General features: G+C 39.8%; 1 protein-coding gene across 2 annotated transcripts in view; it reads left to right on the top strand.

Moving 5' to 3' along the window:
- GLRA2 (glycine receptor alpha 2) overlaps positions 1–13,761 on the top strand; it is a 173,496-nt gene that overhangs the window by 70,893 nt on the left and 88,842 nt on the right. For both annotated transcript variants that reach the window (XM_047844173.1, XM_047844174.1), the window contains exons 6-7: positions 2,278–2,415; positions 4,021–4,235. In XM_047844173.1, the coding sequence (XP_047700129.1) occupies positions 2,278–2,415; positions 4,021–4,235 (353 nt within the window). The remainder of the gene's footprint in view (positions 1–2,277; positions 2,416–4,020; positions 4,236–13,761) is intronic.

Here is a 13,761-nt window from a genome sequence, read left to right on the forward strand (position 1 = left end):
TTGCTCTGTCACTTTCTCTGTTTGTAAAATGCAGAGAATAACAAGTGCTACTGACCTACAGGGATGTTAGGAGATTTAATGAGGCAAGGGCAAGGAAATACTTTTAACTTCTTGGTGTAGACAAATAATAAAGATAAAAAGACGTGTCAACTATTATTAAAAAAAGAGGCAGTCACAGGGTTTCCTCCTGATCACTTCAAATCACTGTAGATTTCCCTTGAAATTCCCTACAGAAATAAACAAAATAATGAAATGTCTTTGTTTTAAGAAGTTAGCGGGGATAAAATGAGAATTTTTGATTTACAATAGGCTTTATGTATTTATTTTTTTCCCTATTGTCCCTTCTCCTGAGAAGAAAGTTGAGAAAAACATTTTCTTATATAATGGTTCCTTTCTTGTGTCTTCTCTACTGGTCCAAACTCTCCCCTGCCTCACCCCAACACTTATTTTCTCTGTAAAACAGCAACCATAGCTGTCATCTGAGGCTTCTCCAAGATTTAAAAAGCTCCAATTAGTAAATATGTTTGGTTCTTGCAGGGCCCTGGAAGTAACGAAATCAAAGAAGCAGCGGTGTGTTTACCTCTGACTTTGAATGTATAGGGTGGGAATTATTCCTCACTTTTTTACCCTCATGTTACTTCCTCCCTCCTTCCCCCTCTCTTTGACTCCTCTTTCTGTCCCAGTGTGGAACTTCAGGATGGCTGACAACAATTATTATTGTGGTGGCCAGTAAGAAGCTTGCCAGATAAAGATGTGGGGCTACAAGGATACAAGGCTATAAGCTTCTTGCAGTTGTTGGAGACACCCAAGAAGCACTCTTACAGGGTAGCAGTGCAAGAGACAGGGTTGGCCATTCTCTTAATGGAACATCAATGCTTGCACAGGGTTCTCTTTGTAATTCCTTGACGTCCATGCTTTCCTTTTTGGCTTTGAATAGAAAAGGTGGTCCAAAGAAAGAGGAAAGTAGATTCCAGTTAACTTTGCCATTGATTTCTGGGTGGCTTTGGTGAGTCACTATCTTGCAGTCAACAAGAATAAGAATCTATAAACTTAATAAATATGCTGAAGCTATTGGCCAGCCAAGACCTCACATAATATCTCTTGTGCTACTCACTCTCATTTTAGAATTCAAATATCACAAACAAAGTGGGAAGGGAGAGAAATGATACCTGAAGGTATAGCAGCCTTCATTTCTGAGGTGTGAAAAGGTCCAGGAGCAGTTAACAGATAGTGACCTAGTTAGCAGGAGCTTAGAAACTAAGAGCTAACTTTGGTTTAATAAACTGATAACAATCTTACTGTGGCTGGTTCAAAAGTCACATAACAATAGGACCTTACATATTGGAGAATCTGTTTTACTTCCTATGAATCATTGTGATGAGTGGGCCCATTTAGCAAGAAACTAGCACACATGGATATTCTTGATTTGCGTTATTCTACAGCATTCCCCACTTGGTAAAATAACATAAGATTGAACATAAAGACTTTAAGATACGCTTTCTGAAAATAAAGCTAATATACCCTAGAAGAGGGGCCACACTTGCAATGGGAGTGTTTTAGGCAGCCCTGTGATGAATTCATTCTCATCTAAAAAAAGAAGAAGAAGAAGAAGAAGAAGAAGAAGAAGAAGAAGAAGAAGAAGAAGAAGAAGAAGAAGGCTTTTCATTTAAAATACTAAGCCTGGTGCCAAGAATTGGATTGTCTTACTGGGTTGTCAGGTCTTTCAAGTAAAGACAATCTTCAAAGGATTTTTATGTTTATTTACTTGTTTGTTCTTCAGAAAGATTTAGTAAATAAAGAGGGTAGAAGAAAATGGACTTCATAGATTCCATCCTCCCATTACACAGAAAAAAATCATTCAGAAATAGTTTGCTGTCTTCAATATCTTTGGGTCCAATGACATGTAGTTGTCATGATGATTATAGCTCTTTTATTAAAAATGCTCTTGGGGTGCCTGGGTGGCTCAGTCAGTTGAATGTCCAACTGTGGCTCAGGTAATGATCTCACAGTTCATGATTTCAAGCCCCACATTGGGCTCGATGCTGTCTGCACAGAGCCTGCTTCAGATCCTCTGTCCCCATCTCTCTTTCTGCCCCTCCCCTGCTCATGTGCTCTCTCTCTCAAAAATGAATAAACATTTATTTTTTTTAAATGCTCTTGAATTGACTGAGCATGTGTCTGCTTTAGATGGCTTCCTTGCTTGTTTTTTACATAGCTAGACTTTCGAGCTTTCTTGAAAGATGCATTCAGTTTTTCACTATGATTTGTTTACTCCAGTTGGGTACACGATGAATGACCTGATATTTGAGTGGTTAAGCGATGGTCCAGTTCAAGTTGCTGAAGGACTGACCCTGCCTCAGTTTATTTTGAAAGAAGAGAAGGAACTTGGCTACTGCACAAAGCACTACAACACTGGTAAGTTTCCTTTCAGCTGCTAAACCCAAGCGGACTCCATCTGTAGCATGGAAGATCCATCATATCACCTTAATTGCTAGCTTTTTAGCAAGAAAGTGGAGGTACAAGGCACAGACCTGGGCTTGGCTCAAAACCCCCTCTAGAGATAGATGCTTATACCCTCTGGAATAAGTCAGTGGGCAAAATAGGTAATTCCTCCAAAATGGAGACAGAAGGAAACAGATTTGGGAATCTTTTGCTGTTCTCTTACTGACCATTTGCTGTCAAATGAATCTGAGGAAATGTGTACAAGACCTTGTGCGTAGTGCAGGAAAAGCATAAATTCTGGCCCATCCCTGGCATCCACTCTTGACATTGGATCCTCAGGTCAGTTTGTACTCTTTGACTTAGTGGGAGAGGAATAACCACCTAGGTCTCTGTAAACTCAGGAATACGGTTGCTGTGCTCTCCAGTCCTGGACAGGAATAGGAATTTGGATGAAAATCAGCTGGCAGGAATTCAGCTAGCTCTAAGGTCATGCACTGTCAGTAGTGTTGATAGACACACAGGGCCAGGGGAGAATGGGAGATCATGCCTGCCCAGTAAAGCTGATGGCTTTTCCTATGGATGTCCCAGTCTTTGGTTCTACACAGGCTGATCATGGAGAGACAAGCTAGACAGGATGGCTTGTTCAGTGACGGCCCCAGGTCTCTTGCTGAATAGAATGTTCGTGAACACTTATTCCTGTAGTCAATGGTGCTTCTAATGAAGTGACCAAAATCTGATTCCAAAGTGTTTTTCCTGACCAAGAGGAATCCAACCCTATCTCCTGTAATTTGTGTGGACTAAGCCAAATTACCTTCCAAGGTTCTGACTCCAAACCAATTAAAGAAGAAGAAAAGTGGCGAGGGGCAGGAGCTTCTGTCTCTTAATAGTATGTCCAAAGTTTTAAAACCTTTGTATGCACCCTTTTTTATAAGTAATATACCACTGTAAACAGATTGTAGGAATATTCTAAATGTCCTCAAGCAATTACCCAGAAAGCTAGGAAACTGTTACAATGAGTAGATTATATGCACGGCATATACAAATGTACATTTTTCTCTTACTATGGCTGGCACAAAGACAGATACACAGTTATCCAAATACTTTGAGAGCTCCATGTGAACTTTACCATTTTCAACTGTTACATATTATATGCTATACATTTTATGCCATACATATATACTGTAGGTTATATGCTATATATTTTATGCCATGCATATATACTGCAGGTTATATATTATATATTATAACTTCACAAAATGTGAGTATTTCTTCTGGTCAGTTTCTGAAAGTCTTGTAAATTCTGAAACTCTAAATAATCAAGCTACAACAAGCACAGAGTTAGAAAGTTAACTATGTCACATGGTCTGGGTCCAATGACTCTTTAGATCACTCATTCTCCCCACTGTTACTTCATTACTGGTTGATTTGAAAAAGAGTTGAATTGGTTATGCACAGTGGGCATTTTATGCAATCTTCTAAATCTACCTGTAATACTCTTAAAAAGAAAGCAACAGTGGGAGGCTGGAATGGGAAAGATAAATTCGAATTGGATTTTAAATAATTATTTCCTGCTTCCAGGAAAGTTTACCTGCATCGAGGTTAAATTTCACCTGGAACGCCAGATGGGGTATTATTTGATCCAGATGTACATCCCCAGTCTGTTGATAGTCATTTTGTCCTGGGTCTCCTTTTGGATAAACATGGATGCAGCCCCTGCTAGGGTCGCACTGGGCATCACCACCGTCTTGACGATGACCACCCAGAGTTCAGGTTCCAGGGCATCTCTGCCAAAGGTAAGAAATCTCACTTGACAAGTGACCAGGGGTGGGAGGGCAGGTGTCAAAGGTCTTGTGGGCTGGCAGATTTTGTGAGGACAGAAATGCTTGCCATCCTGTGGTATTATGGGAGGTGTAACACAATAAGAGAACGGAGAGCTGAGTTTGAGAGAATTAGAGCTCTGAGGACCTAGGGGAAATTCCTATTCAGATCAGTTAGGGGAGATGGGGAATAAGGGTTGACAGAGAAGAGGAATGAGTGGAGGCAGAAACATGGCTCAGGAATTATGTCTAAGAAGCCCTTGAGTGATTGTGACCTCATGCTGTTCATGAGCCATGAAGCTTGCAGGAATCAGTAAGACTGAGGCAACTTATGCTGTATTGTCCAGTATTTACTGGTGAGGCTATGGTGATTCATATGCTCAGTGAAGTCATGTACAGTAATAAACGTTTGAATGAAGCTCCTGGAAATTTACATAGAAACGCCATACTAGGGGCGCCTGGGTGGCACAGTCGGTTAAGCGTCCGACTTCAGCCAGGTCACGATCTCACGGTCCGTGAGTTCGAGCCCCGCGTCAGGCTCTGGGCTGATGGCTGGGAGCCTGGAGCCTGTTTCCGATTCTGTGTCTCCCTCTCTCTCTGACCCTCCCCCGTTCATGCTCTGTCTCTCTCTGTCCCAAAAATAAAATAAAATGTTGAAAAAAAAATTAAAAAAAAAAAAAGAAACGCCATACTAATGAGTATATATGAGAAATAAATGTAAATATTAGAGTGCAGCAGATCAGATACGTGAATCTATACAGCCATTATGGATTGTTACCTGAAGTGCCACAAAATGTCTATGTAACAATCCATAATGGCTGTATAATTTATTTTTATATAAGGGCAGGCCCTCTATATTTGTAAATATTCCTTAAGCAAGTGAGGATAAATATCCTGTTTGTGAAACGTCCCAGCACCCCAGAAGTGTGCCTATGTGGGTTTCCTTTTCACTGACTACATTGAGCCGCGGTCTTCAATTTTCTAGGAGTGTGAGTTCAATTTAGTATTCACTGTACACTGTCTTATACTGGTTGAGCCGTCTGTCCAAAACCTAGTTCCAGAAAATAATTGAGATATAATCGCCTGTCTTTGCTGACTTGAGCTTAAGTTCAGCTGCGCTGCATTTGACATGAGATATGTTAGATCATGTTCCGCATTATCTCCTGCGTTAGAAGACAAGATAGCATGTGCAAGAGGTGGGGCTGTAACGGAGATGGACTGAATACCGGGGAAACGGTCATAGCAACTTTCCAAGTTCTATGCCTCCAAAGACAAATATAGGATTTGCATGCTAATGGAGAGAGGGATAGATCTATCCCTAGTACTGTTTAATTGTCTAGAATGACAAATAGTACAAAATACTTGTGTTGTATTTTTATTGAAATACAGATACCAGAAACACTAACAGCTTCTTTTGCAGCTATGTAATCGCAAATCAATTTTACCTAACAAAAATTCTAATCCACTGCGTGCCCCATCCCAAACAGGTTCATTTGCTTATTCCTTGTTAGTTGTTAGTTATAGCCATCACTGCATAACATGCCACTGAACCCCAGGATGCACACAACATATAGTTTAGAATTTAATAGATAGCTAAAGTACTGGTGACAAATTGTAAGCAGATAATGTCAAAATGTAAGACATTTATTGCCTCCAAATTATCAATGCTGTGAAAAAGAACTAGTCCTTTATTTCCAGAATGGGAGCATGAGTTTTTATAAATTTGTTACTCATTCTTATTAGCTATTATGATTCTACATCAATGGTCAAAACTATTGCTAAGCAAATGGTCACTGATTAGTGATCTTTGTATGTAGAGGCAATTAGGAACTCAGATAAACCAGAAGATGGTATAATCCAAAATCATTTTCTACACGGCTCTGAACTTGTAGCGGTTCTCCCTTTGCCATAAGCAGGTTCATCTTCCTACGTGTATTTTTCTTAGGCTATTATTAAACATGGTTGGATCGCAACTGACTGTGGCGAGATGTGACTCATATAGATGACAGACAGTGAGAAAGGAAAATGGGATAAAAAGTGAGTTCTGGAAAATAAAGAATTGACCATATACTTATTTATACACACACACACACACACACACACACACACACACACACACACACTCATTTTGATTTATAAACACTGCAGTCCCCAAGCAGATGTCCCACTATGTTGACTGCTGACTGTACATTGCCTAAAGCAATGCCCTTTACACACTAGGCATAAACCTTGCACTTTAAAAGACATGCTTATTATAAAAAAACATAGAAAATATCATCCAGTAAATAACTGTTGTTAAGACTTTGGCATATTTCCCTTTAGCCTTTTTTCTACAGACATTTGTAGACAAACCCACACTCATGCACACACCGAAAACTGGATCAAACTTTTAAGACAGTTATATATCATCCGCTATTTCCATAGCATTAAAAATCTATCATGAACTTAATTTGCCATGACTTAATAGTCTATCTGGCATATTCATCATACTTATTTTACTATCTTGGATATTGAGGATTTTATTGCTGGCTTTTCTAAGTGTAATCATGATAAATATATTTGTTTATGAAGGCTTGTGTCTATGTTCTTGAAGACATGTGCATACATTCTTAAATTTTATTTTGCAATGGAAAAAAGAAGAAGAAATTGAACATTATTAGAGCAAAGGAGGTACAATCTGTAGGAAGATGCCCAATATCTTCTATTCAGGCAAAAACTTTGTCTTGTTCATCATGTTAACTTCAGCACCTAGAACAGTGTGTGACTTACAATAGATGAACGATAAATCCTCATTGAGTAGATAAAGAAATTACTGAACAGCCATGTTCCCCCATATAAAACCATGCAGAAGACAGACTAAAAACAGAACCTATGAGTAAATTTTTTGTTTACAGAAAATATTAAAGTCCTAATATATGGAACAATCTCCTAAAATATGACATACACTATAGAGGAATGACTATGTCTTCCTTTCCAGAAGTTCTCAAGTAGACTTTGGGAAGAATATATCCACAAATACATATTTTGAAATACAGGCAGGCCTCCTGGATCTAAATCTTAAAGCCTTCATTTCACTCGACCCGTCTAAGCCTGTTTCCTCATTTCTAAAGTGAGAATAACCTTTTCTACCCCTTTCAAAAACTGAACTAGGATGAGATGAGGCATTATTTATAGAAATTGTTTAGCCCAGTTTTTGTACATGGTAGGCACTCAAATCATTCTGCTCATTGTTACTGCTCCCAGTCCATAATATAATAGAAAAGACTGTTCCATGGGATGGGAGGATATATTAGAAGACTCATAAAGGGCCTTATGAGTAGAAGATACTATGTTCTTTGGATGGCCCATTATTTGGTTATAATCATGCTGCCAATGAGATGAGCCAAAGTTTGTTATATGTGTGTGTGTGTGTGTGTGTGTGTGTGTGTGTATACACCCATGGATGTGTTTTTCATAGGTAGGCAATTTATTAAATGGGTTAAGCTCTAGAGGGTCTGAATAAGCAATGACTTTGTTTTTCTACAATCACTGCCATTAAACATCCTCAGTTGGTTCCGTTTTCCCTGTCCCTGGAGGACTTCAGAAAGATCCCATAGATTCTCGTTAATTACATGCCATGCATTAGACCCAGAATGAACAAACATGTGTTTTACAATTTAATAGGCAGCTGAAGTATTGGTGATAAATACTTGAGCACAGTCCATTATCCGATTTTTATTTTTTTTATTTTATTTATTATTTTTTTTAAATTTTTTTTTTCAACGTTTATTTTTGGGACAGAGAGAGACAGAGCATGAACGGGGGAGGGGCAGAGAGAGAGGGAGACACAGAATCGGAAACAGGCTCCAGGCTCTGAGCCATCAGCCCAGAGCCCGACGCGGGGCTCGAACTCACGGACCGCGAGATCGTGACCTGGCTGAAGTCGGACGCTTAACCGACTGCGCCACCCAGGCGCCCCATTATCCGATTTTTAAACAATCAGCTAGTTTGAATAAAACTTCAGTCTCACAACCAATTCAATGCTCTTTCCCTCCCTTGTCCCCAGCCCAGGCCTCACCTTTGGCTTGAAGATGTGCAGCGAGGTGGGAATGTTGCTTGCTTCTCCACTGTTGAGGGCTGAGGGAAAGAATGGATGGAAGAAAGTTATACGTGATTGACACTATTTGGTTCTAACTCTTGCCTTCTCTAGTGGCAAGCCTCCAAATGCTGGCTTTCTTGTCAGGTGAACTTGAGTTCCTTGGTAATTCCAGGGGCACTTGCACACTACACCATTCCTAGATGAATAATGCAATTTCTGACTGGTGTCATAATCTCCTCTTATCTATCACCTCCTAGCAGCTTATCCCATAAAACATCTTACTCTCAGGGTTTCCTTACTCACAAAGATAGCCTTCCTGGTTGACATGTTTTCAAGATGGTTCACATCTATCTTCCACGCCATGTATTTGGCCCACCAAGAACATGTGTTTGTTGCCTTGCTAAATAGTGGAAATGTAACTTAACTATTGACCATTCCACTTCCACCCCACCATTTTGGGGATTCCAGCTAGTCCACTGCCTTCAGAATTTATCCAGGTAAGAAACAAGTAGTGATGCTCCTGTTTGCATACAAACCCCAAACTACTGAGGACACATGACAGGTTCTCCTACTGACACTTTTACTCTCTGATCCAGGAGCAACCTGTTGGAATTTCATCGGCTCAGCAGATACAAGACACGTGCAGGAGATGCCTGTCTCTTCCCTTGCAGGGGTGGGGGTGAACCACATTCTCCCCATTTTTAGGAGAATAGAGAAAATGCCACAGCCCTGTCAATACCCATGAATTCCAATACTTCAATTAATTCTTTTCAAATGTCTAGTCTTCTGTAATAATCCAGGATGTTGGGTGCAATGGTCTCTAGATAGCATTTGCTTTGTTCTAGCAAGTCCTGTATCCTTCATGCGCATGTGTAGTCTCCCTTCAGAATAAGGATTTAGTCGAAATTCTGTGACAATATCTCATTCCTATACTGTCACACTTATATATAAACATACTTAATTTTAGAGCTTTATACCTATGAGGGCAAGGACTTCATTGATGTTGTCCTTGTTAACATACCTAACACTTAGCACAACGTCTCGCTCAGTAAAGTAGTAGTAGGTGCTCAGTAAAGAGTGGGTTAGTGAATGAATAAACGTTATTAAAAAGACTTATGGTCAAGTGGTATTCCAGGCGTTATTTAATTGGTGATTCATCGTCCATTCATTTATTCAACTGACATTTATTGAATGTTTTCAATGTGCCACCCATTGTGCTAGGAGCTAGGTAAATCAAAGATAAATAAAACATAGGCCCTGCCCCAGGGGGTTGTCATCTAGTATGCCAGATACAGAAACTTGAAATGGTGACTATTAAACGATGTGGAATATAAGGACATCCAGGGGGATGCCAAACCTATTAAGTGAAGGAGGGAGAAGTAGAGGGGGAGGGAAAGCTTGGAGGAGGAGAGCCAGAGAAGGAGGGAGAGAAGGAGTAGTGTTGGGAAAATGGCCTGAAGGAGGGAGCCTGAGCTGAATCTATGTAGCATATTAAATAGGTAAAGTAGGAGGTGGTAAAGGTTATTCCAGGCAATGAGGACTTCCTACTCATAATATTTGGGCTACACTCATAACATAAGCTTTTCTAGAAGACGCTCTGGGCAGGTTTCCAACATGTTTCACAAATTTTAAACACATTTCAAGTAAGAAACTTGTGTTTATTGATTCCAAGTTAATTTCCTGCTTTCCTGCCAACCAAAGCTTTTTGTGGTTTTTGTTTTGTTTGGTCTGGTTTTGTTTGGTTTGATTTGGTTTTCAAAAGTTCAATCTCTTCCCTAAATACAGGAAAATGAAATACCAGCATGATATCTGTTTCATAGGTGCCTTCCCATTTGAAGCTGTAAAATTGTTGTTTTTTAAAAATATACATCTCTGCCAACCTCCAAGAAGCTGTTCTGCTGGTAATGTTCTATTTGGAGCATAAAACCCCTAATGGTAGACTAAAGGCTGGGTGTATTGTTGTCTTTCCAGCCCATGGGAAAATATCAGGATAAAGTGAATAGAAACCTGTGGGACATCAGGCAGGCTTCGAGCGTGGCCAAACAGGGTTAAACAATTATTTTCCTTTACTCTGTGTTTTCGATTATTTCTGAATGATTTGCTGCCACTCCTAAGTGTGTCTTGAGTCCCCATTTGTAGCTTCAGCCCAGAGACTGTAGAGGGGAGAGCTAGCATTGGTAGGGGACAGTTGGGATGATGCAGTGAGCAGGTGACTCTGACAGATCGATAACCATCTCCTTTAAAGCAGGGATCCAGAGGTATTATCTTTGGCCATCATTAACTGAGGTGCCCTATTTCCTATATAAGCAAATTTCCCCCTTACTTTTTGGCCATCTGGTCAACTAAGACCAGCTGGACCATTTCAAGCAGCTGCCAAACCCGGGACAGCTTGGAATTTAAAACAAAAGAGGCTTACTATGTTTGGTCTTGCTTTATTTCCCATGAGAATGTTTCTAGCTAGAGGCTTCAGTAAGAGAAACTATGAAAGCAGTAAGGCTGATACCTACAGAAGTTTTGAAATAAGAATTTATCTGAATGTCTGTTTTAACTCTAAAAATCAAAGATGATTGCTCCTTGAATCGAGTACATCCACAGCTCATTGGAATGAATTTGCTAGGTCAGATTGGTATTTCTGGAAGACGGTGGGAATAATTTTGTCTTGTAAAATCCGGATTTTATTTACTTTTTGGATAAAAGGTTGAAAAGTAAGAAAGCCAAGCTTTGGCAAATTGATCTGCAGGCCTGCTTGCTTTAGCCAGATGTCTGCATGTATGGGAGACTTTATAAACTTTCCCTGTTGATATTCCCCAAGCCACAGCAAACTGAAGAGTTGTTGATGTAGTGAGTGTGTGATAAAAATATGCAGAGAGATGACGTATGTGAATTCTCTTGGGACAGAGCTGCAGCACCACTGGCACTCTAGTTCCAGAATGTTGTTGGCAGCCTTTATGGGGAAGCTGATGGTGGGAGAAGCTACCCAGGCTGTGCTTCTGCTCAAGTCCTGGTGAGACTCATAAATCTTTTTGGGATAGCATCTTGAGGTTCAGGATTATAGTTTTTTTATTTTAATTCCAGCATAGTTAACATACAGTCTTATATTAGTTTCAAGTGTGCACTATAGTGATTCAACCATTGTTCATCACAGGTGCACTCCTTAATCCCCAATCACCTACTTCACCCAGCCCCCAACCCACCTCCCCTCTGGGACCCATCAGGTTGTTCTCTATAGTTAAGAGTCTGTTTCTTGCTTTGTCTCTTTCTTTCCTTTGCTCACTTGTTTTGTGTATTAAATTCCACATGGGTGAAATCATATGGTATTTGTCTTTCTCTGACTGACTTATTTTGCTTAGCATTATACTGTCTAGCTCTATCCATGTTCTCTCAAATGGCAATATTTCCTTCTTTTTATGGCTGAATAATATTCCATTGTGTATATATACCACAACCTCTTTATCCATTCATCTACCGATGGACACCTGGGCTTCTTCCATATCTTGGCTATTGTAAATAATGCTGCAATAAACATAGGGGTAAATGTATCCCTTTGAATTACTGTTTTTGTATTTTTCAGGTAAATACCCAGTAGCATGATTACTGGATCATAGGGTAGTTCTATTTTTAACTTTTTTGAGATCTCTCAAAAAGTTAAAGACAGGATTATTTTGAACTCTCTCTTTCCATTTCACTAAAATGGGTAACTATCTGGGTCATATAGCCTAAATGTCTTTGGTTCTTAGAAATGCCACACAGTGAGGTAAAAATGAACTATTATGGCATATGTACTACAAAAAGAAAGAGAACTTTTAAGAAGACTGATGTATCCATAAAATAATTACAACCCAGTAAAGTAAAGCAATGGGGTATAGTTTTTACAAAAATGGCTGTAATGATTCTCCTCTCTCTATCCATATGCTTTGGGTAGTAGCCCCTTCCCACATTAGATTTCAACTTGACTACGTGACTTGCCTTGGCCTATGGGACAATGGCAAATGTGACACAAGCAGAGACTTTAAAAATGCTTGCCTATTGTAGCTAGCTTTCTTTTGCTAATCCTGGGATCCTATAAATACTACCAAGGGAACAAAGCCGGGCTACCCTATTGAATGACGAGAGACACATGGCCTGGTTATCTCAATTACCAAGATGACAGCCAGCTGACCACCATTTCCTTGCTCACTGGTCTAGGTACACTGGCCTCCTGCCGCTTCTTGAACATGCCAGGGACATGCTGTCATCTTTGGACCTTTGCAATGACTCTTCTCTGGGCTTGGAATGCTCTGACCCCAGATATTTACCTGATACGCTTTTCTACCTTTTCCAAGTCTTTATTCAAATCCTGCCTTCTCAATAAAGCCTGTTCTGGCCTTTATCATCTCACCCATGCCCTCATCAATACCTTGACCCAACTCTTCAGTTTGTTTTTTGTTTTCTCACCATACTTTATTACCTTATAGCAACACTCTTACCTATATCAAACTCGATTATGAATTAAACTTATTGTACATTGCCTGTTTCCCTTCGCTGGGCTATGAACTCCGTGAAGGCAAAGATCTTTATCTGGCTTGCTCCCTAAAACAGCACCTAGCCTATAGTATATGCTCAGTAAATGTTTGTTGATTGAATGAATGAACGAATATATACCTCTCTAAAGTCTAGTCGTTGTGAAAGATCCATCAAAACTTTCTCTAGGATATAGAACAAATAAAAGGAGCCCACATGGCCAGGGGCCCATCTTTCCTTAATTGGCTGGCTGTTCATTACCACAGAGAATCCTGGCTGCCTACATTATGTTACTGTCACATAATTACATTATTATAAAGTTTCACTTCTCTGATTGTACCAAATAGCATTATGTTCCTTTTTCTTTGATAGCTATTTCTTATAGAGAAATCTAACCAAAGAAATAATAATAAAACAGCAATGGTTTAGATGACGAGAGAACACCCAGACAGGTGATTTTTATCTAAGTTTTGCTTCCTCAGCACTGTCACAACTAATTTGGAAGTTTCTCGGCATGCCGATGAGAGTGTCCATCTCCCCTTCTTGCTCCTTCAGTTTGTTCGGATGCAAGCATATTCTCTGAATTCTCATGGAGGCATCTAGGGCTCCGTTCTTCTGCCATAGGAGCCCAGTCAGCAGGAAATACTCCCCTTTCCTTACCTATTGAAAACCAAGTGGATTTGTGTTTTTCTCTGATTTTAATGTCATCAAAGACTATTTGCGCATTGAAACCTAAGGACTGCTGTGGACTGCGTCGAGGACTTGAGAGGCCATGAGCTCCAATCTGAAGCAAACTGCATATGCCTAAAGCAAATCATGTTTCATCCCTGCCCCCCAAAAAAGGGTAACTGCAGTTGCTTTCCAAAAACGACTGTGCCTTAATGAAGCCAGAATATCAAAATATTTTCCAAACTACACATGAAT

The sequence above is a fragment of the Prionailurus viverrinus genome, chromosome X (genome assembly GCF_022837055.1).
Source record: "Prionailurus viverrinus isolate Anna chromosome X, UM_Priviv_1.0, whole genome shotgun sequence".
Classification (NCBI taxonomy): Eukaryota; Metazoa; Chordata; class Mammalia; order Carnivora; family Felidae; genus Prionailurus; species Prionailurus viverrinus.